This window comes from Macrotis lagotis, chromosome 2 (assembly GCF_037893015.1).
Source record: "Macrotis lagotis isolate mMagLag1 chromosome 2, bilby.v1.9.chrom.fasta, whole genome shotgun sequence".
NCBI classification, from domain to species: domain Eukaryota; kingdom Metazoa; phylum Chordata; class Mammalia; order Peramelemorphia; family Peramelidae; genus Macrotis; species Macrotis lagotis.
Genome location: NC_133659.1, coordinates 202,542,094 through 202,567,252, shown reverse-complemented (window position 1 = coordinate 202,567,252; position 25,159 = coordinate 202,542,094). Strand labels below are relative to the sequence as shown.

Here is a 25,159-nt window from a genome sequence, read left to right as displayed (position 1 = left end):
GGCTGGATTTAAATTCAGATTCTCCTAAATCCAGGGCAAGTGCTCTGTCCGCTGCACCACCTAGCTGCCCTATGTTTGACTCTTCATGACCCAATTTGAAGTTTTCTTGGCAAAGATATTGGAGTGGAATGCACTGATGTGAACGGATACAACCATTCTTGAGAACAATTTGGAACTATCCCAAAAGGCAATAAAACTATGCATAACCTTTGATCAGCAATACCATTACTAGGTCTATATCTCAAAGTGATCATTAAAAAAGGGGGGGGGAAGACCCATGTCTATGAAAACATTTGTAGCAGAAATGTTTATAGTGTAAAGAATTGGAAATCAAGGAGATGCCCATTAATGGGGAATGGCTGAACAAATTATGGCTTATGAATGTGATAGAACATTATTGTTCTGCAAGAAATCATGAGCCAGGTGGCTTTCAGAATGCTAAGTGAAGTGAGAAGAATCAGGAGAACATTGTACACATTAACAGCAATATTGTGTGATGATCAACTATGATGGACTTAGCTCCTCTTAGCAGTTCAATGAGTAAAGACAATTCTGAGAGACTTGAAATGGAAAATGCCATCCACATCCAGAGAAAAAAATTATGGAGTCTGAATGCAGACTAAAGTATACTAGTTTCACTTTTAAAAATTGGTCTTATGTTATTTCTTTCACATGATTTTTTCCCTTTTGTTCTGATTCTTCTTTTACGACATGACAATATGGAAATATGTTAAACATGATTGTACATATATATAACTCCTATCTGATTACTCACTATTGTAGGGAGGGGAAGGGAAGGGAGGGAGGCAGAAAATTGTGGAACTCAGTCTTACAAAAAAATCTTGTAATTGGGGGTGGAGCCAAGATGCTGCATGAAGGCAGCATTTCCCAGGAACTCCTTCCCCCCATAACTCCAAAAGCCAACAAATTATGACTCTAGCCAAAATTTAGAGGGGCAGAACCCACAGAAAGACTGAGTGATACATTTTCCCAGTCCAAGATAACTTAGAAGTTCCTCAAGAAAGGTGTGTTTCACCATGACCAGGGACTGGAAAAAAGCTGCAGCCACAGTGCAGCCCAGCCCAGCCCAGCCCAGCCCAGAGATCACTGGCAACAGCTTGAAGAGGTGGTGAGAGAACTCATAAGTGTGGAGTGAGGAGCACTGGCTGCAGAATCTGCAGTGAGAATCTGGAAAAAGCATCCTGCATCCCCAGAGACAGTAAGGGAAGTCTGCAGAGATTTCTCTTCTCTCCCTCCAAGTAGGACTCTGCTGCTAGCATACACTTACATCCAGGTTGCAGTTTGGGCCTCCATACTAAGTAGCCAAGCTGCATTCCTCCTTATAGTTGGGGGGGCACAACATATCAAAGCACAGGCAAGAGAGCATAAGACCTTGGAGGAATAAAGGGCCCAATGGGATGTTCCCAAAAAACCCCCAAAACAAACCCAAAGCCTTGGAAGTGCTGTCTTGGGCTGAGGAAATGAGTAAACACAGAAAAAAAACGAATCGAATCATAGAAAATTACTTTAGTCCCAATGGAAGATCAAAACACATACTCAGATGACAACAAAATCGAAGCTTCTGTATCCAAAAACCTCCAAAACCAAGAAATAGAAAATGGGCTCAGACTATGGATAAGCTCAAAAAAGACTTTGAAAAGCAGTTAGGGTAGATGGAGGAAAAATTGAGAGAAGAAATGAGAGTGATGCAGAAAAATCTTGAAAACCAAATCAACAGCTCAGTGAAAGAGATGCAAAAAAATACTGAAGAAAATAATATGTTAAAAACCAGTTTAGGCCTAATGGAAAAAGCAAAACAAAATACAAATGAGGAAAAGAATGCCTTAAAAAGCAGAACTGGCCAGCTGGAAAAGGAGATAAAAAAAGCTCTCTGAAGAAAATAATTCCTTCAAATGCAGAATGGAACTAAAGGAAGCTGATGACTTTGTGAGAAATCAGGAAGAAATAAAACTCTGCCAAAAAAGCTAAAAATTAGAAGAAAATGTGAAATATCTAACTGGAAAAACAACCAACCTCAAAAACAGATCCAGAAGAAATAATCTAAAAATTATTGGGCTATCTGAAAGCCACAATCAGAAGAGCCTAGACTTCATTTTTCAAGAAACAATACAGCAAAATTGCCCTGAGATCCTAGAAGCTGAGGGTAAAATAGAAATCAAGAGAATTCACCAGTTACCTCCTGAAAGAGATCCCAAAAGAAAAACTTCCAGGAATATTATAGCCAAATTCCAAAACTCCCAAATCAAAGGGAAAATTCTAAACGCTTCCAGGAAAAAAAAAAACAATTCAACTACTGAGGCTCCATAGTCAGGATTACACAGGATCTGGCAGCATCTACATTAAGGGCTCCTAGGAATATGATATTCCAGAAGGCAAAAGATCTTGGTTTACAACCAAGAATCAACTACCCAGCAAAACTGAACATCCTCTTTCAGGGGGAAAAGATGGATTTTCAATGAAACAGGGGACTTTCAAACTTTCCTATTGAAACAACCAGAGCTGAATAGAAAGTCTGATCTCCAAGTACAGGACTCTGGTGAAGCATAGAAGGGATGGACGAGAAGGACTAACTATGAGGAACTTAATGATATTGAACTGTTTGTATTCTTTCATGGGAAGAAGATACTGATAACTCATATGAACTTTCTAATTTTAAGAGCTGTTAGGGGGAGCATATATAGACAGGACACAGGAGAGGAATATAATGGTATAATATAGTAAAAAGATGGAGTCAATGAGTAATAAAGGAAAGTACTGGGAGGAAGGGAAAGGAGATGAAGAAGAAGAAGAAGAAGAAGAAACTAAGAAATTTCACATAAGAGTCAAGAAAAAGTTTTTTCAATGGAGTGGAAAGGTGGAAGGCAAGGGGGAATGAGTGAGCCATCAGAAATGGCTCAGAGAGGAAATAGGGTGAGGAAATCTATCATACCCTAGAGAAAAATGAGAAGAAAGGGATGGGATGAGGGGGGATGGGGGGAAGGAAAGGGGGAATAGGTGGTAGAAGAGAGGGAAGATCAAGGGAGAGGGTACTAAGATATAACACTTTTGGACAGGGCCAAGATGAAAGGAGAGATGGACTAGAATAAACAAGAGTGGGGAGGAATAGAGTGGAGGTACAGCTAGTAATAGCAACTGTGGGAAAAATATTGAAGCAACTTCTCTGGTGGACTTATGATAAAGAAAGCAACTCACTCCAGAGACAGAGCCATTGGAATCTGAACACAGACTGAAGTACATTTTTTCCTCTCTCTATTCTTGAGGTTTCTCATCTTCTTGGGGGGGGGGAAGAGGGGGTTTATGTTTACTCTTATGTTTACTCTTATAACACATTCAGTTTTGATCAATGTATAGCATGGAAACACTGTAAAGATGATCAGACAGCCTTCTGGGGGGGAGGGGGGAGAAATTGTAAAATTCAAAACCTTACAAAAAATGATAGGTAGATACTACTATTGTATATAATTAGAAAACAAATAAAATGTTAATTTAAAAAAATCTTGTAATTGGAAAAAATTATATGTATGTGTATTTGATACCAGAGTACTTTGTCACTTCTTTCACCAACTCATTTTATAGATGAGGAAATTGAGACAAACAGGGCTCAGTGACTTACTCAGAGTCACATAGCTAGTAAGTGTCTGAGTCTGGATTTGAACTCAAGTTTTCATGATTCCAAAATCCATGCTTTATCTACTGTACCATCTAGCTTTCCTATTTATTTCAGGAAACCCTTTAAATTTTTGAGGGCAGTAGTTTGGGAAAGTATTCACTAGTTTGAATATTTTCAGTTACAGTGACTATTCTAGAACATCATCCATTACCTTTTCTTTGTTCAGGAGCTTTATAAATGTTACCTCATATCCTCTTGGAAAGAGAGATTCTGAGGGCATAAGTGAATTATGCCAGTTTAGACATTTCTTTCTCTAAAGTAAATTGGCTTGGATTTAGGTTAATGCTAAATTAAATAAAAATTGTTTCTTACAGACTTGTGCCTAAGATGAAGAGAATAGTAGTATTAATAGATTTTTTTAATTCACAAAATCCACACCCTATAATTTCATCAAGTAGATGTTGGGGAGGGGATTCAACTTGCCAGATTCCCTCATCAATTTCTCATTACAGCTATAAAAATATTTCATTATTTATAATAGGAAAAAACTGGAAATGCTCCATATCCAACATTGGTTAATGGCTGAGCAAATATCATGGAATATTATTGTACTGGGAGATGACAAATATTAAAAATAAGGAAATATGAGAAGACATGAGAAATGATGTAAAGCATAGAACCAGAATTCAAAGACATGACCACAATTAGGTAAATAATTATAAACAAGTCATCTGCTTCACTTTCTTGATTCCCAAATCTCAATATATATGCACCCTCTTCCCAAAAAACATACAGAATAAAGTCTAATACATTTGGTCTTTAAAGCAATGGCACCTAAAATGGGATATACAAGATGATTCATTGGGATATGAGAAGAAAATTCTAATTCTATTATTATTCAAAAATCAAACAATATGTGCCTTTCCTTGTGCCAAACAATATTCATATAAAAAAACTGAAAACATTTCTTGCCTTTGGGAAATTTGCATTTGAATGAGGGAGAAACGTATAAATATATATATACATATATATATATATATATATATATATATATGTACATGTAAAATAAATACAGAGTTTATACAAGGCAATCTCAGAAGGAAAGTCAATAGCAGGTGGGAACATTCCTAGAGAAGGTAATATGGAGCTGAGTCTTGAAGGAAGACAGCAATTTTAAGAGATGTGAGGAGAGATAGCATCCCCGGTTTGGAGGAAAGTCAAGACAAAAGCATGACCATGAGAGATGGAACATTATATTTGAGAAACACCAAGCCAGCTAAACTGTGAAGGGTTTAAAGAGGAGTATTGGGGAAGAAGAGTGGGGAAGTAGGAAGGGCCAGATTATGAAGAACTTCAAATGTTAACCAGAGGTGTTTATATTTGTTCCCAGAAGTAATTGGAGATTATTGAAAAGGGAGATGACATAATCAGATTTAAGCTTTATCTTTAGGAAAATCACTTCGACAATTGTGTGGAGGATGGGTTGGAATGTGGAGAGATTTGAGTCTGAGTGAACAACCAAAAGGCTATTGAGATAGTTCAGGTGTGAGGTGAGGACAGCATGAATCAAAGTGATGATTATGTTAAAGGAGAGAATGGGGCATAAATGAAAGATGTTATAAAGGTAGACTTGAAAAGACTTAGTAACATATTTGATGTGGTGGGTGGTGAGTGAGTGAGGAGTTGAGGATAACATTTAGATTGTGAGCCTGGGTGATTGGAAGGATGGTGATATCTTCACTAATAATAGGGAAGTTTAAAAGAAAGGAGAATTGGGGGAAAGATAAGTTCGATTTGGGACATATTGGGTTTAAAATGTCTATGGGACATCAATCAAGTTTGAGATGCATAATAGACAACTAAAGATATAATCCTGGAGGACAGAAGAGAGGTTAAGGTTGGAAAAAAAGTATGAATCATCTGTATAAAAGAGCACAATTAAATCTATGGAAGCTGATGAGATCACCAAATAGAATAGTATAGAGGGAAAATTTTTAAAAAAGCATACAAGAGAGTTTTGTGGATTACCAACATTGAAAAGGTTGGATTCAGATTCAAGCAAAAGAGACTGGAAGGAATGGTCATACAGGATTAAAAAGCAATGCTATAAAAACCTAGAGTGAAGAGAATATCAAGAAGACTGGAGAGAATAGTTTCAATTGAATAATGAAGTCATAAGTCAAATTGTTGAAAGTTTAGAAAAAAAATGAGAGGAGAGAAAGTGGAGGAGTTTATTGTAGTTAGTTTTCTCAAGGAATTTTGCCACAAAAGGTAGGAGAGACAAAGCACTATTGGTAGTGGGAATGGATAAATCAAGTAAGTTTTTTGTTGTTGTTGTTTAGGATGGAGGAAGACTGGTAGGCAGCATGGAAGCAGTCAATAGACTGGGAGGGATTGAAGATTAGTGAGAGTAGAGATTATAAAAGGGGACGATCTAAGAGGATGTAATAGAATCACTTGTGCTTGTAGAAGGGTTAACCTTAGCAGGGTGAAGGAGGAAAAAGTGGAAAAAGACATCTGAATGCTGTGGGATACCAAGGCGGGGGGTGGGGAGAAAAGATTCCTACAAATGACTTAATTTTTTTTCAGTGATGTTTAAAGCAACACTCATTGTTAAGAGGGTAGGGGAAGGGGCGGCTAGGTGGCATAGTGGATAAAGCACCAGCCCTGGAGTCAGGAGTACCTGGGTTCAAATCCGGTCTCAGACACTTAATAATTACTTAGCTGTGTGGCCTTGGGCAAGCCACTTAACCCCATTTGCCTTGCAAAAACCTAAAAAAAAAAGAAAAAGATAAAAGGATAGGGGAAGAGTCGACCATGAAATATTTGAGAAGAGATTAAAGATTTGGAAAAATGATTGTATGACTGGAATGGTTAATCAAGTATAGAAATGTAAAAGGACTGCCTTATTCCAAAGAAAGCCCAATTGAGATTATATAATATAAATTTGCACTGGAATCTTTCAGCCCAGTTTAGCAATTTCCTCCAAGTACATTCATATGTATAGGAGTGAGACCATAGATGGTGGAAGTAATCCAAGGTTAGGGTTTGGTAAAGCTATAGAATATAGTAGAGGGAAGTGTAGTGCTGAGTGATTCATTAAGAAGTTCAGATAAGGAAGAGTGTATAATTAGTGCAGGGGTGATGGCCTGGAAAAGACTGGAGAAATTAGAGGTAATGGTTAGGACAATAATCAGAGTTAGAAATTATAAGGAAGAAAGTCAGAAAACTATAATACTATCATCAGATAAAGGAAGCTCAGAGTTCATGACCATGGAAGAGTAATGCTGTTGTTGTTGGTAAGATCACTATGTGAAGAGAAAATGGAATTGGAAGAGCAGGTCATAAGAGGTGAGTTAATTGAGAAAATAAGAAGGTGCTTGAGGAAATTAGTATGAATAGCTTGAAATTCCATATTATGACAGCATAAATTGGAAATGGAAAGGGAGACTATAAACCAAGCATTAAATTCATTAAAGGAAGAAGGAAAATTTTCCTCAGATATCAAGATTTGGATCAGGTGATAAATTTGGATAAAAGAAATCTCAAAGGAGAGAAAGTTTCTGTAGGGAAGTGTTAGAGGGATGTGGTAATGGTGAGTAAGGAGTTTTCCAACTACACCACAGCCTGTGAGTCCAGAAGTATGAGAGAAAGTGTAGCCAGCACTAAAATGATTGATCAAAGGTACAGTACTGTGAAGAGAAAGCCAAATCTCCTCAAAAGAAAGAGTAAGGGAAGAAAAGGTCTAAGAGGAGCTAATTTTTGAAGTAAAACAGAGAAAGAAATTAAGGCTTATTAATATATCCTAGAAGTCTTAGTCCATGTTAAAGCTTAAATATGCACTAAAATTTTGGGGATGTGCTGTATTTTAAAATGATTACTGATAGCTTTTCTATCATCTATATTTCCTTTTTTATCTGTACCTTTATTGAGTATTATTCTATGAGGTACAAATAAGTAAATTTTTTAGAAATTATTTGAATCTTAGGGGCAGCTGGGTGGTGCAGTGGATAGAGCACCGGCCCTGGAGACAGGAGTACCTGAGTTCAAATCCAGTCTCAGATATTTAATGATTACCTAGCTGTGTGGCCTTTGGCAAGCCACTTAACCCCTTTGCTTTGCAAAAACCTTAAAAAAATGAATCTTATATGCAGATGTTATGCAGAAAAGGATAAAAATCACAACTTGGATACAAAACTTTGATTCCTCTCTGAGAACAGCTTGATGAATAGGACAAATTATAATGCAAGAAGTAGAATGCCAGTTTCCAAACATCTGTCTGTTCAGCTAATTCTTCACTGTTATCCTCCTGACCATTCTCTGTCTGAAAACCATTCCATATTATAAAGAGTAAAAAAAGAGGAAGAAAAAGAGTTCAGCAAAATTAGTTACAACATTTTAAAAAAAGTGTCACATGTCCCAAATCTACCTCTGCAAGAAGTACCTTTCTCATATGATATAGAGGCAGTTGGGTGGTACAGTCGATAGAGCTCTGCCCTTTCCTCAGACATTTTCTAACTATGTGATCTTGGACAGGTCATTTAGCCACTGTTTGCTCAATTTCCCTAATTGTAAAATGGGTATGATAATTATGCATCTACTTCCCATAATTGTTATGAGGATCAAAGGATGTAGTATTTATAAAGTACTTAGCACAGAGCCTGATAGGAACTAAAGAAATGTTTGTTTTCTTTTTCTTTTGTGGTCATTATATTTATTATATATTTATTTTGTTCTTTCCATTTATATTACTATATTCATTGTGTATATTGTCTTCCTGGTTCTACTTTTTTTTTGTATCAATACATACAAGTCTTTCCATGCTTCTCTGTGTATCATATTTAAAATTTTTTACAGTCTAACAATATTTCATTATATTCATGAGTACCATACTTTAGTCACTTTCTAATCAATGGATATCTACTTTGTTTTCAATGTTTTGGTATACAAAAGTACTATTACAAATATTTTTTATGCAGTGAGGCTTTTTTTGTAGACATTGATCTAATGCAGCACCACTACCTGGTAGTGAATTCTTAGAGTCAGAGAAAATAGCTGTTTTAGTCATTTATTTCCATATTGCTTTTCTGAATGGTTGAGCAAATTCATAGTCCTAATAAGGTATTGGGGTGGAGTGGAAAGGAACATTTAATGAAAAATATAGATCATGTAGGACAGATGTTTGAAAACTCCAACATGCAGTATCTTATTTAATAATTTGTCCTATATTTCCACAGTTCCCCCAATATTGAGTATTCCCATCTTTAGTTATCTTTGCCAATTTACTAGATGAGATTTAATATAGTGTCTGGCATTCAGTAAATGCTAAATAATGTTTATTTATTGATTGAAATATAAAACAAAGTTGTTTTAATTTGTACTTCTATAATTATTAGTGATGTAAGGCAAAATTTTAATATAGTTAATAGATCATAATTCTTTTAAGAACTTTCACAAGTCCTTTGCCTTTTTATTAGGAAATGGTTTTTGACCTCATATTTCTATTAATTGTCTATCTTGGATATCAGATCTTTATCATAGATATTTGATACAAAGATTTCTTTCTTTTTTTTGCAGTCTATCATTTCCCTTCTTATACTCTATTTCCATGTATTGCTAGGATTTTATTAAATATATAAAATTGATATTCATTGTAATATTGATCTATAATCCTCTTTTTTTTACTTTATTATGCCCCAGTTTAAGCAGTGTTTCTGTATTTGTCTTAAATCAATTTGGTAGAGTACTTTCTAAGTCAATTTTTGAGAAATATTATAGGTATTAACTATAAAAATTATAAAAATAAACTTTAAAAATTTGATAGAATTATCCTGTAAAACCATTTAGGTCAGTGGGGCTTTTTTGTTCTTTGGTAACACCTTACAATTAAATTTCTATTTAGTGTACTATCAATTTGTATATTTTACATTTTTATAAATGATCCTCTCTTTTCAAATCTCAGTTTTATTGGCATCAAACTGTATATATTAGTAAATTTTGATAATTCTTTTTACTTATTTGTTATGACATCACTTTGTTCTTTTTTAATTTTACTAATTCAATTTTATTCATTCATTTCTTTTTTCTTTTTTTAATCTTCCATTGTAGAGTTGTATAAAATTAATGTTCTTGACTAACAGTTGCTTTTTCCCTCCTTTCTGTTTACCTCTTTATACAACTCTTGAGTCTTGTATTTGAAGATCAAATTCTCTATTCAGTTCTGGACTTTTTATCAGGAAATTTTGGAAGTTCTCCATTTCATTGAATATCCATCTTTCCCCCCTGACAAAATGCTGAAGTTTGCAGGGTAGTAAATTCTTAGTTGTAATCCTTTGCCCTCTGAAATATCGTATTCTAGACCCTCTGATCCTTTCATACTGAAGCTGATGAGTCCATGTAATTCTGATTGTGTTTTCTTTGTTTTTAAATTGCTTTTTTTTTTTTTTTTTTTTGGCGCTTGCAGTATTTTCTCCTTTATTAGAGAGCTCTAGAATTTGGCTATGATAGTTCATAGAGTTCTTATCCTGGTCTCTGTCTAAAGGTATTCTATGTATTCTTTCAAGGACCATTTTGTCTTCTTGATCTAGCATATTGGGACAATTTTCCCTGAAAACTTCCTGAAAGATACTTTCCAGGCTCTTTTTTTGATCTAGGCTTCATGGTAGACCAATAATTTGGAAATTATCTCTTCTGGATCTATTTTTTCAGGCCATTTGTTTTTCCTAAAAGGTACTCTTTTTTTTTCAATGCTTTCAGCCTTTTGATTTTTTGATGGAATCTTGATGTCTCATAGATTCATTAGTTTCTATTTGTTCAATTCTAATTTTTAGGGTTTTATTTTCATCAGTTAACTTTTGTGTTTCCTTTTCCAGTTGGTTAATTTTACTTTTTTGCTGAGTTGCATTCCCTTTCCAGTTGGTCAATTGAATTTTAGATGAGTTACATTTCTTTTCTAGTTGGCTATTTTATTTTTTTGAGGAGTTAAATTCTCTTCCCAGTTGGTTATTTTTATTTTTAGTTTATTTCTTTGGTCAATTTTTCATAATTTGCCTGCATGACTCTCATTTCTTTTTTCCATTTTTCTTTTTCCTCTCTTCTTTGGTTTTTAAATTATTTTTTAAACTCTTCTATAGTTTTAGATTTGAGTCCAATTCATAGACTCGTTTGAGACTTCCCATGAAGATAGTGTTTTACTGCTTTCTTCTTCTGAGATGGCATCTCTATCTGCATAGTAGTTTTATATGGTTAGTGCTTTTTGAGTTTTTTTGCTCATTTTTAATTGTTGAGCTCTGAGGTCTAGAGAGTATAGTCCTGATTTTGGAGGGATATGATCCCTGGTTTATCACTGTACAATTTTTTTCTTCCTTTATGTCCAGGATCTTCCTAAGCAGTGGTTTGTTTCCAACCCAGTCCTGTCTTTTGCCCTAGTGTTCCCAGGGTTCATACTTTGTTTGGGATTGGGACCCTCCCTGATGGCTTGCTATTTAGCTGCCAGGACCTATGTTGTTGTCTAGCTGCTAGAACCTGGGCTGCCTAAGGCTAAAAGCCTCCAGTTGTTTTTTCCCCCTCTCCCACCTAGCTGGGGTTTACTTTTCCTTTTTTTCCCAAAGAGAAAGACCCTCACTGAAGATCCTCCATGATGTGTAGAGTTGAAAACTTGTTTTCATCTTTTTTGTTTTTTGGTGGGATCTGTCTTTTCTTTCATTTTCAATATATAGATTGATCAAATTTTCTAGTTTTTTTCCTCCAAAGAATCAGCTTTGAACTTTGTTTAGCAATTTATTAGTTCTGAAAGTCAGTGTGGCATAGTGGATAAAGAGCAAGTCTCAGCACCAGAAAGTCATGGGTTTAAATCCTGCCCCTGATATGTACACTGACTGTGTAATCTAGGGAAGATCTCTTAAATTCTCATTGTTCCAGGGAATTTTCTTATTCTGTAGCTTGCAAGGTATTTTTCTCATTCGGGAGTTTCCTGTACCAGTGAAATCACAGGCTCAGTCTTTGACTGTCTGTTCTAAGTATTCTTTTTCAGCAGCCAATTAATCTATTTCTCCTTTAATTTTCAAGATTTCCTCTTTTGTAGGTTTGTTTGTTGACTTTCTAATTTGTTAAACTGCATATTCAGTCCATAAACCGCTTTTTCTATCTTGTTAATTAAAATTTTAAGGATATAATTCTTCCTATGAGGACTGCTTTAGTCACATTACAGAAATTTTGCTATGTTATCTCTATCATTATCCCAAAAACTGAAACATGCCCAGTGGTTAGTAAAACTGTTTCGGCTGATGGGTCAAACCAGGTTGAGATTAATCAAGGGTTCTCACACTCATTGCTGAGTTAGGGGGTGTTTACCCCAGGCATCTGAAGACTTTCCTGGTAGAATGAGTGAATGAGAATAGTTTGCTCTAGGGACCATGAAGGCATTTGAAGCAGGCATTGGAGAGCTCTTAGAGCTTGGTCAAAGATCCAAGATGCCAAAATCATCCACTGCATCCTGAGCCATCACTAGTTATTTTGCTTTTTGCCTTATCAGTGAACTTCTGTGACTCAGGAAGAGAGACCTCAGTCTGATGACTCTGTACAACTCTGCTTCACTTAAACCCAATTCATGCTCAAGTTATAATTTATATAACTTATATAACACATACACACACACACACATATATAGGATGTCATTAGTTCTCTTCAAAAATGAAGGAGAAAATATCTATAATTATTCTACATTCATTGCACAATTCTTCTTGGGTTTTTTGAGTTAATAGGGATTGGGGAAAGTGTCTAGTTTGAAATCTTATGGAGGGATTTGCTGTAAGACCTTTATCATTTATTGGCTTTCAGCATATTACAATATATTTGGCTTTACATGTGCCTAGGTAAGTAGATTTAAAGATTATATTACCTAGCATCAACAGAACTAACCCACACACAATGGAGAAGTGATTTTAAAAGAAACCATGCAGGTAATAATAATGTACTACAATAAGAAAATGGAAAGCAGCAACAAGAAAATGGAAAAACTGATGGTTCTATTCTAATACAAGCTTTTCATCAACCACATCATGAGGTTTAAAAAAAAAATTACGGGGGGTAGTGGTGAAAAGCCGCCTGGGCTGGAGTGCAAGCCAGTCTGTCCCCTCTGCCCACCGGGAGCAGCATGTGAGGCCGCGTCCTTAGGTAGACCAGCCCGGCTCCTTCCTCGCCTCACCTCGTGCCCGCATCCCGCGGAGCGGCAACCCCCCGACTCGCTCAAGGCCGGCCGGGATGGGAGTGCAGGTGGAGACCATCTCCCCTGGGGACGGGCGCACCTTCCCCAAGCTTGGCCAGAGCTACATGGTGCACTTCACAGGGATGCTTGAAGATGGGAAAAGGTTTGATTCCTCCCATGACAGAAATAAACCCTTCAAGTTTGTGATGCGCAAGCAGGAGGTGATTTGAAGTTGAGAAAAAAGAGTTGCCCAGATGAGTGTGGGCCAGAGAGCAAAAATGACCATCTCTCTAGACTGTGCTTATTGTCCCACTGGTCATCCAGGCATCATTCCACTAAATGCTACTCTCACCTTTGAGGTGGAATTTATAAAATTGGAATGACAGGAATGATTTCTTCCCCCAGCTCCCTGTTTTGTTGAATTGGACACATGGAGGCATCTAGAATCTCAGCTTCAAGAAGAATGCAAATGAATTTATATGGAGCTTTTCCCTCATATTCCACTACATCCATTGTACAGACATATACCTCAGTTGAATGCATTATCACGGCTTTGCTTCCAACTCTTCCTCCTTGTACATGTGCTGTCTCTAAACTATATACTGGAAACCTCAACTTGTCAAGTCATTCATCTTTTTGTTTTTGTGGTCGAGATTTAAATTGCAATCTTCTGGGTATAGATTTAAGATTAAATGTATCATCAAGCATTAACAGCACACAGATGGGTTAACCTTAGAATAGGAATTATTTGGTCAGGGAATCTTTGTCCCTTTTAATTTTTTGGATGATATCTATCTATTATGTATTAAAAAATTTTTTTGCTGCCGCTGTAAAGTCATAGCAGATCGAGGAGCTATTGATGGCTGACATATTCTTCATGTTGAGTGATTTCCTTGGAGCTTATCAATTACCCTGTCCAAAATTAAGGTGGGGAAGGAGAAGCTGCTTTAACACCCAACCCTCCTTCCTCTCCCACTCTTAACCTCTGCCTTTTGAAAAAAAGATATTTTTGATAGTGTTGGACATGCCATTTGGTATCTTATCTTGCCTACTTTGTATATGCTTGACTTTTTTTCCCCATCATGTGGTTTTCTAATGGATTTGAAGGACTTTTTAAAATCTCCAGTAGCCATCAAAGCTCTACAGCTACCTAAATTCTAAGAACTTGAATTGATTATTAGATTGAAGGTGCTGTTTGTAGAAAAATCAACACAATGAAAGCCCAGTCATTGTCACAGGAAATCCTTGCGTGTTCTTTACCAAAAAAAAAAAACTGATGCTGGTCATCACAGCTTCAACATCTCCTGTTTTGTATGCTCAGCTTCCCTACTGCTGATACCCTTCCCTCCACCCCCCACTTTTCTTCTCTTCCACTCCCACCCCCCCTTGCTGTCCTGTATAGTGATTTTGCAAGAAACTGCCACCACTCACTCTTCCTCCACCATGTATAAGTTTTAAGTTTTATTATTGCAATAAAATGCTTTATGATGGCAAAAAAATTACAATCTAATCCAACCTGATAAGTATGAACTGGCTTAGACATAGAGTGATAGATGGGTGGAATAGATTAGGAACAAAAGAAACAGCAGTAAACGACTATAACAATCTACTGTTTATAAGCCCAAAGACTAGCTTCTGAGATAAGAACTTATTCTTTGACAAAAACTACTGGGAAAATTGGAAAACAGCATGACAGAAACTAGTTATATAGCCACACCTCATACCGTATATCAAGAAGGTTGAAATGGGTTAAGAATTTAGACATAAAAGGTGTTATCATATGCCAGTTAAGAGAATAAGGAATAGTTTATTAGAAGAGATAGAGAATACAAAACACAAAATGAATAACGTTGATTTTATTAAATTAAAAAAGTTTTGCACAAATAAAACCAATGAAACTAGGATTAAAAGAATTGTAAGTTGGGAAGCAATTTTTACAATTAGTGTTTCTCATAAAGAACTTATTTCTAAAATACATAGAAAACTGAGTCAAATTTATAGGAATACAAGTGATTTCCCAGTTGATAAATGGTCAAAGGATATGACCAGGCAATCTGAAGAAGAATAAATTAACATTATCTATAGTCATATGAAAAATGTTCTAAATCATTATTGATTAGAGAAAAGCAAATTAAAACAACTCTAAGCTACCACCTCACATCTATTAGATTGGCCAATATGACAAAAATATAGGAAAATGATCAGTGTTGGAGGGGATATGGGAAAACTGGGACACTAATGCATTGTCAGTGGAGTTGTGAACTGATTCAATTTTTCTGGAGAGCAATTTGGAATTATGCTCAAAGGGCATACTGTGTAAACCCCTTGATTCAGCAATACCACCACTAGATCTGTATGACAAAGAAAACACAAGAAAGGGTAAAAAACCCACATGTACAAAAATATTTATAGCAGCTCCTTTAAAAGTGGCAAAGAATTGGAAATTGAGGGGATGCCCATCAATTAGGGAATGACTGAACAATTTAAGAGATATACATTGTTGGCCATAACTAAATTAGGAATTTGCTTTGCTTGACTCAGCATATTGATTTAAGGTTTTACTTTTTTGCTGTTTTGTTGGGGAGAGAAAGAAATGCTTGTTAATTAATTTTTAAAAGATTATTTGATGTATGATTTTTGTATCTACTATCATTTACCATAAATGTGATGGAATATTATTGTTCTATAAAAAATCATGAGGGGCAGTGCTTCAGAAAAGCCTGGAAAGACTTACATGATCTGATGCTGAGTGACATGAGCAGAACCAGAAGAACACTTACATATTAACAGCAACATTATGTAATGATCTACTATGATGGACTTGCTCTTCTCATCAGTACAATAATCAAAGACAATTCTAAAAGACTTGTGATGGAAAATACCATTCACATCCAGAGAAGGAATGATAGAGTCTGAATGCCAACCAAAGCTTACTTTTTATTTTTTAAAATTTGTTTTATGTTTTTTCCCTTTCATGGTTTTTCCTTTTTATATGATTTTTCTTTTACCATATAATTAATATGGAAATATGTTTAACATAGTTACACATTTATAACCTATATTAGATTACTCTCTGTTAGGGAAAAGGTGAGAGGGGGAGGAAGGAGGGAGGGAGAAAAATGTGAAACTCATAACTTCACAGAAAAATGATTGTTGAAAACTATCTTTGCATGTAGTTGGAAAACTAAATAAAATTTAATAATACAAAAGTAGGTAAAAATTCAAAATATGATCAAGATCATACATGGAATTTGTCTCAGCTATACTACTATAAAAGCATATAGACTGTCAAAGAGATCAGTGAAAACAGAAATGGTTTTGGGGCAGCAAAATATTTATAGCAACTCTTCATAATAGCAAAAAAACTGAACCTTCAGGGGATAGCTACCTTTTGGAGACTGAGTAAGCAGATTATGATTTATGATTGTAATAGAGTATTATTTGTAACATGATAAATGATAAACCAGCCAGATTGGAATGAATACAATCAGAGAATAATATGTGCAATGATAACATTATAAGGAAAACCAACTGGAATAATACTGTGCTATACAAAATGAAGAACTACTCAATTTTAGAAAAACATGAAAAGATTTACATAAAATAATAACTTAGAGTGAAATGATAGAACCATGAGAATGCTATATACTAGTAACAGGAATATTATTCAAAGAGCAACTGTGAACAACTAAGTTATTTTGAGTATTATAAATATGCATATCAACTACAAAGGAAGACGTTATTCCCTTCCAGAGAAAGAACTGATACATAGAAGTATGTTTTGTTTAGTTTTACATATATATATTTCAAATGGAGTCCTTCTCTATTGCTAAGTGGAGAGGGAGGGAGACACTTCAGAACTGAAAATATCACAAAAGATTTTATTTAATTAAGGAAAAAAGAAAATAACTTTGAAAGACTTTAGAATACTGAGCAATACACCAACCAACTACAGTTACAGAGAACCAATGAACAAATATTCTTTCTGCCTCCTGACGTGAGAGGTGGTGGATTTAAGAGATATACATTGTTGGGCATAACTAAATTTGCTTGACTCTGCATATTGATTTTAAGATTTTAATTTTTAAATTTTTTTTGCTGTTTTGTTCGGGAGATGAAAGAAATATCTGTTAACTACTTTTTAAAAGATTATTTGAAGTATGATTTTGTATCTACTATCATTAACCATAGATCTTGCTCTGAGTCTATAGATTGTTGAGAGATGTTATCTAATAAGACTATAAAGCCATTTCAATTAAAAGGATATTTAAAAACTAGGATTTTGTTGCTAATGAAGCAATGTAAACATGTCACCTATAAAAACTCTTACATGTTTATACTTAAAAAACTTGGACACAGAATTTTACATATTTAAAAACTCCTGAGGGTGTTGACTTTTAACTCATTTATAAAGGATAACACTGAAATCAGGAAAGATCAAAGTTAACTAGCAGAATTTCAACATAAACCTTTGCATGATTGGTAGATGGAGTTGAAAAAATTGGAATCATGATTTAGTAGACAGCCATTAATGCAATTTTTCTATTTGGAGCTACATATCTTTTTCAATCATTAAAACTTACCTGTTGAAACAGACATTAATAATCTCTTTGCTTAGAACTTGGAATCAGACATTCACCTCCTGTGTCACAAAGTGTTTAGGCAGTTTTTTAAAATGATGAAGCATATCACATTGCTCTCACTAAAATTATTATTATTATTTATGTTGATGAGAAAAAAGATATTTTAGTCATTAATAAATAAAATTATTTTAAAAACAGTTCATTTCATCTTTATCTCATCTTTCCAAGTTATTTTGAGTATGTTTTATAATATACAGAATCTTATGAGTACAGTAGTAAGTAAGTATACATATATTGCAGGTACATGCTTAAAGATGTTTTACTGACAGGGTAGTATGGATGAAAGGGTTATTGTCAGGGAAACAAAGCCTACTTTGTTTGGAGTTTGCCTCCAGGAGCTGGAGCAGGTTGAGACTAGTGGAGCAATAGCTAGAGAATCTGTTCATCAGAAACCAGATCCCTCTCCTTAAGAACAAAGGCAGTGCCCTCTGGAAAGGAATGTTTTAACAGACTCAGAGATAAAACTGAAAGAAGAAATGATCAGTTAAAGATAGGGGAAGGGGGAAAGCATCTCTAACTCATTAAGTTTTTGCCAGCTTGCATTTCATTTAAATTCAGTTAAGGCAAAGACTCCCTCAGCACTGGTTTTGGATTCACTGCCAACTTTGCTTCCAAGAAAATACAAATGCCTCTGGAAATCTTAGCCCCTAGGGGAAGCTACTGCTGCCAGGGAGAAGTCTGTCCACATCCTATGATTTGGACCTCACCCTGAGTCTGGCACTAGGAGCTGTCAATTTGGCCTTCAGGTCCCACTCCAAATTGTCACTTCTGTCATCTTATTTCTCACATTTCTTATTCAGTTTTGTAATCCTCATTGCAAAGAGATAAACCTACTCATCACACCTCACATTCAAAGGCTCTAAGACTTTCTTCCACTTGTGTTAACATGCAATATACTATGTCTGGAACAGTTTCTTCCCTCTTTTTCATGAAACCAATCTCTCCTTCAGTTCAAAATGCTCTTTGCCTCTGAAGCCTTCCCTGGATTCTAAGCTTTGCTCCAATCTACCAGGTTAGGTTTGTTCCCATTGATCCTCTTCTTTTGTTTTAGAGTCCAGCAAAACTGGACTATTAGCTATCACCCTATCATAGTTGGTTACCTTCATCTCCAAGCATTCATGCAACCCTATAGTCCTTTCTCATCTGTACAGAATAAAAGTTTTCCTTGCCTTCAAGGCTCTGCTCAAGTATCAGACTGCTTCATGAAGCCTTCCCTGATTCTCCCAATTAAAATGTTTTTCTTTTCTCAAATTTACCTTGAGCATTTCATCTGGATCTCTCCTTTACCTGCAAGACATTTTATCCTTTATTATATTTACTCAAAAATGTGTGTGAGCAAAGTAACTTTCTCTCCTGTTTCTCTTATAGAAATATTAAATGTTTTTTTCTTTAGGCTTCAAACTAGGACATTGCAGGGGTTGGGTAGGGGGAGAGATTCCTAACATTGGGGGGGGAAGGAGGAGGAAGAGGAAGTGTTTCAACATATATATGTGTTTTGCATTTCCCCTTTCCTCCAAGTAGATGGTAAGTCCAAGGGCAGGAATTGCCATTTTCCATCTTTGAATCTTTGAAACATAGAGGATATACCTGGGCACACTTAGTCCATGTCTTGAATATGTTTATGAGCCCAAAGATACAGAGCAGGTAAATTTACATGGAGTTGAATTGAATTCAATTCCCCTACAAGGAATGGGGTCCTGGACAGACAGGTCTTGGTCCTGTCCTCTGAGGCAAAAGAAAATAAATCTAAACTCTCTTAGACAGGACAGCCTTGCAGATATTTGAAGATACCTATTTTTCCTTCTTTCCTCCTACCCAATCTTTAGACTGAACATGCCCAATTCCTTCCTCATGTGAAAGGAAAGTCCTGGACTAGAATTTAGTATTCTAGGAAGATAACATCTTAAAGGGTATACCTCCCAACATTAACATTTCAAAACACTAAAAGTCTTTGATTTTGGCATGTCTATCAGAAACAAATGTATTAATTAATTCTGAACATGTCTGCATAGAGCTGGGGCCTTTAACTTTGTTTGCATCATGGACCCTTGGACTCTTCTGGGTTACTTAGTGTGGCAAGTCATCATTAATTTTTATCTGTGTTACCTTAATCTGATCTTTGCCTTATAAATGGGGATAATGGCAGCAGTCATCTCACAGGATTGTTGTAACCAAATAATATATGTAAATAATAATATAAAGTGCTTTGTAGAATTAAGGCTTATATAAATATCTTATTATTTAGCACTAGGGCTTAATTGTCTTATCTGTTGCTTGATGCAAATGAAACATTGAATTAGAACCTGAAAATGAGTTATACAGTTTTTGTTATCTTTTTTAAATTAATATTGCATGTATCACACTTCTTTCTTTAGAACTCTTTTATACTGGAGTTCTTCCCTGGACATATTTCGGGGCATGAATGTGAATGGGGGAAAGCCCTCTATTTTTATTTTCTCTAACCTCTGACTGAAATTGAGCATATTCTTCAATTAAGAATGTAGGCAACATGGGGTGGCTAGGTGGCATAGTGGATAGAGCACCGGCCCTGAGTCAGGAGTACCTGAATTCAAATCCCACCTCAGACACTTAATAATTACCTAGCTGTGCAAAAAAAGACTAAAAATAAAAAAGAATGTAGGCAACAAACCACAGTTGTATTAGGTTTCACCAGACTTCCAAAGGGGCAGAAGAGTTATGAACCACAAAATGTTAAGAACTGCTTAATAACAATCTGTAAGCAATTATGAAGAGAGAAGATAAAATGGTGAAGCCAGAGTCTAAACTCTGGGACCCATACCCTCCTATCACTAGAAATACTTGGGTGAAAGTGAAAGAATACATCAATTAACAATGGCATTTGAATGAAATCTAAAAACTGTAGAAAATAAGGAGGATGCCGAAGATAGAAAGAATTCAGGCTTTGGAAACTAGGGATACCCCAGCATCACCTAGTTCCTTTCTTTGTGTCTTCAGATACAGAGTGGGCTTTCTTGAATCAGGCTGGTTGTGATGGAAGAACTAGTTAATATCAGGGAATAACTCAATTATAAGGGTGGAACATACTATGCCTTTTATAAATATATTTTAAAAATTATTTCAATGTTCTAGTATAAAATTCTAAGTCTCAGTTGAATGAAAGATGAATCAGACTTACTTTTATAAAAACAGTAAGTTCAGAGAGGGACTGGGATCCCCTGAAACCAAGATTAGAGGGAAAGCACTTTTGTTAACCAAAGGAGGCAACCTTGGTCTTGGGTTTCAACCTGGACTAGAATTTAGTATTCTAGGAAGATAACATCTTAAAGGGTATACCTCCCAACATTAACATTTCAAAACACTAAAATGGAACTTTTATAGTCTAGTTTTATCTCACTGTGGAATTTGTCTCAAAATTGCTATAAAATTGCAAAGGTTGTGGCAGAGATTTTTTAAGGCACAGGAAAACTCTTCCCCCAATCATTTAACCCTCTCCCTGACCCATCCCCAAGGGCAAGGATTCTTTTTATTATTTTTTGAAAGTCATCAATTTTTTTTTAACTAAAGGCAAGAATTCCTAACCTGGAGTCTGTAAACTTGTTCTAAATATATATATATATATATATATATATTTATTTATTTATTTATGTATATATATATTTATTTATTTATTTATTTTGTTTTATTTTTTTTTTAGGATTTTTGCAAGGCAATGGGGTTAAGTGGCTTGCCCAAGGCCACACAGCTAGGTAATTATTAAGTGTCTGAGGTGGGATTTGAACTCAGGTACTCCTGACTCCAGGGCCAATGCTCTATCCACTGTGCCACCTAGCCACCCCCTAAAAATATATTTTTGAAATTCATGTATTTCAATTTAAATGCTTCACTTTGTATTCTTATGTATTTTGTTTTATTCATTTAAAAACATTATTCTACGATGGAGCTCATAAGTTTCACCAGACTGCCATGATGCAAACAAAAGTTAAGGGGTCCAGCTCTATGGAGACTCATCTTTGGAATTAATTAATATATTTGTTTCTGATAGACAGTCAAAATCAAAGACTACTGACTTTTTCTTTTACATGAAGAAGGAATTGGGCACATTCAGTCTAGAGAAGACTGCTTAGGGGGAAAGAAGGGAAATAGAAGTCTTCAAATATTTGCAGGGGCTGTCCTGTATAAGAGAGTTTAGATTTATTTTCTTTTGCCTCAGAGGGCAGAAGGAAAAATGGGAGGAAATAGCAATAAAAAAAATTTAAAATGGAATTGATCATTTCAGGAGATGATGGATTTCTCTGTCCCTGAAAGTCATCAAGCAGAGGCTGGGCGACCCCTTATCACCCTTATCAGTGCTGTTGAGGCCCCTTCCAGTTCTCTGATAATTGTGATTATGTGACAGCTCTAAATTTTCTCCTGTTATCTTCAAAGCAATACCTCCAATCAGCAAGAATTAAGGGAAAATTACCCCAAACCAACCTTGTGAGAGGCTAAGAGAGTCTATGGATTTGGATAAAAATTTAATAAACATAGGTTAAGCTCAATGCACTGGGCTGCATGCTTGTAGGGGTTACAAAGAAATGAGCCTTGGCCCTCAGGGAGCTTGAAATCTTGAAGGCTGTAGAAAGTAAGGACCCTACCAACCAGTGTGAATTTTTTTCTCTTTCTACTTTCAGGATATATTGCTCCCTAGAAAGGGGGGGGGGGAGAGCATGGTGGAGGCTTTGTTCTTTCAGATGGCATCTGTCCAGAACTTCGGGGCACAATGTCCTGAAAGATCTTGTGAGTTTGGAGGTTGAAGTGTGTGTGTGTGTGGGGGGGGAATGGGACACAGAAAAATGACAGGGATCTGGAAGCACTCTAGAACACTGGAATGTTTTTTCAGGTTCTTCTTGAGCTTTAACTTCTCACCTTCTGACATCCCCATGCCACCAAGTCCTGGCCCTAGTCCCCCCACTCCCCAACCTCTATGGTGGACTCTCCTAAGGGCCTGGTTTTCACCCTTCAAAGGTTCTGGGGAGACCATGGAGAGAGACGGAATTTGGGAAGAGTTCAGTGAGCGGGTACCATTTACACTGGAAGAACAGAAGAAACTGAGATCAAGGGGATCCCCAGAGGAAGGATGCTGGGAAGAAGCTCCAGGTCGCAGTGGCAGTTTTGCGGGGTTCAGCGACTCCCCCTTTCTAGGTCTCCTTACCTGCTTCCTTGCGAGAGGTTGTTGGTCAGATGTTTGGCCGAAATGCAGTAAAAGGTGAACAGCAGCCCCGAAGAGGCGACCAGGAGCAGCAGCCAGAGCACCTTCCCCCTTGGAGTCTGCATGCCGCCGAGCCAGGGGAGCTCCTTCGGGCTGCCTTCTTGCGCTGCGGAGCTCTCCAGGGGTTGGCCTCAGGTCCAGGGAGCAGCCAGCCCGAGGTGGGCAGGAAGGGAGAGGAGTGCCTGTGCTGACCTCTACTCCCCGCCCTCTGCTTGCCTGCTCCCTGGTCCTTCCCTCCTCTCCCCCATTTTTCTTTCCCCTCCCTCCTCTCCAGGGGGTTAGACTGGTGGCTCAGCAGACTTTTGGGGGGGAAAGGGATGCGAGCAGTTCAGTCCGAAGGGGTTCGCCCCCTCCTGCCCCAGGCACCCCAAACCTCTGTGTCTCCATCCCATCGCTCTGCTTCAGAGAGGAGTGGAAGGCGGGAGCTCCTGGGGAGTAGGGGGCAAGGGCTCCAAGTCCGAGGGAACTGGAGCCCCCCGACCCGGTCGCCTTCGTCATTGCGGCTGATGGGCTCCTTATGCACCACCTCCTCCAGGACAGTTCCCAGGAAATCCCTGTCTCGCCCTCCGCCCTGCCTTCCCCGTAGTCTGTCTCTACCCCCTCTCCCCAGGATTTCAGGACCAGGGTGATCCCGAGGCCCCAGCGCCCTCCTGGACACAGGTCATTCTGCTCAACCTGGAGAAGTTGGAAACTGTTAAGAGAGGGGCTCCTGGGCAGTGTTGGATGTACTCGGATGCACTTTTAAGGCCATGAAGAGATGCTGTCCCCTCGTGCCGCGTTCCTAGTATTGCACCAAGTCAATCTTCAGCCCCCCCCCCCCCCCCCCCGGCCCACCCCCCTTTCCCCGCTGGCTTTGGTCCCGGGACCTAGTAACCTTTGCATTCCGTTGTTGCAGTCAGAAAGGTAGAATGTTATTGGCAGTCCCAGGGCTTGCCCCGACTCTTGAGTTTTTCGTGGTTCTGACTCTAGAGCCTTGTTTCTAGGATGCAACACTTCTTAAGTAAACCCTTCAGGCTGGCCCTGGCAGCTTGACTTACCTATGTCTTTGTGGTTTCAAATCTAGTCACAGGCTCTGGAAAGGAAAAGAGAATGTATGTTTGGGGAGTGTTTACACTGGGGAGGAAGTCAATCTGGGAGTAAATCTTGACATTTTTTGTTTTTAATTATTTAAGGCAATGGGATCAAGTGACTTGCCCAAGGTCACACAGCCAGGCAGCTATTAAGTGGCTGAGGATGGATTTTAATCCAGGTCCTCCTGACTCCAGGGTCAGTGCTCGATCCACTGTACTACCTAGCTGCCCCTGCATTAATTAACTAACCCCTATCTAGATCAAATCCAGGAACCTTCCTATTTTCTTTTCAAAGATTCATAAATTTTATTCCCCATGGACTTGGCCTGAAGCGAGTCCTTTCTATTTGGTTAGGAAGAGGGAAATTCAAGAAGCTACCAAGATTTGAAGATTTCCCAAAGGGGAATGTGATCCTTCTTCCTTCACAATGTTCCCTTTCCCAGGCAGCTAGGTGACAGCGTTGTGGACAGAGTACTGAGCCTGGATTCATACGGGACCTGAGTTCAAATCCAGCCTCAGACTCTTGACCTTTACTAACTTTGTGACCCTAGGCAAATTACTTAACCCTTGCAAATTACTTAGCCTTGCACCATCAACAACAAAGAACATTACAATATTCCCTTTCCTCTACCTACACCATGAGAAAACAGACTGGCCTGTTTCTAGTTCTGTGGTGTAATGACTTTGGTAAAGCTTCGTTGTTTAGTTGTTTCCACAGTCTCTTCTGTAGTATAAAGTCATGATTTTGGTACAACTTTGTTTTTTTCCACTTTGGGTCACAGTGGTGATCAGCAAATTAATGAAAGACATTAGTGATGAAATCATAGAGTCACCAGTGGAGAGGGTATTAAGGGAAGAAAGGGAATCCAGATTATGATTCCCTGGATACTGCTTTTATGTCATGGTGGGCTTTGGCCTGATCCCTCCCTTCAACTTTCCCTGACCTGGGAACATTACCCCTGGGGCACTCCCACAAGGTATGACCAAAGAACTGTTCTCTGTTGGGAAAGTCTAGGGGATCCACCTACCACCACCCCAAATCTTAGCTTTACCTGATCACACAATTGGATTTCACTGAATAGCAGAAAGGCACCATTAGAGGGGCAAAGTAGAAAGTGCAGTAGATGGATATCTGTCTGCAAAAGCTTGTGAGTAAAGTCAGTCCTAACACTATTAGGGTCAGCCTGAGTTCTGATGGGAAGAGAATATGGTCTTGGCCTCCAACTGCCTCTTGTTTTCACTTATTCTTCACATATAGAAGCCAGGCTTGGTGTGTCAGCAAATATCTGCCTAAAGGGGAAGGTTTTATAAAGAAAAAACAGTCCCGCTCTTGACTCTATAGTCAGGATCAGTCCTTTCAGGCTGGAGACAGGGATGACC

The 25,159-nt window shown here is 37.4% G+C and overlaps 1 protein-coding gene and 1 pseudogene across 1 annotated transcript in view; one reads left to right on the top strand and one right to left on the bottom strand.

The window, feature by feature from the left end:
• The window catches only part of ST6GALNAC2 (ST6 N-acetylgalactosaminide alpha-2,6-sialyltransferase 2), an 82,192-nt gene extending 59,394 nt beyond the window's left edge, over window positions 1-22,798 (bottom strand). The window contains exon 1 of the mRNA XM_074224487.1: window positions 22,653-22,798. Within this exon, the coding sequence (XP_074080588.1) occupies window positions 22,653-22,774 (122 nt within the window). The 5' untranslated portion in view covers window positions 22,775-22,798. The remainder of the gene's footprint in view (window positions 1-22,652) is intronic.
• On the top strand, window positions 12,872-13,551 carry LOC141514041 (peptidyl-prolyl cis-trans isomerase FKBP1A pseudogene; annotated as a pseudogene).
• Window positions 22,799-25,159: the final 2,361 nt, after the last annotated feature.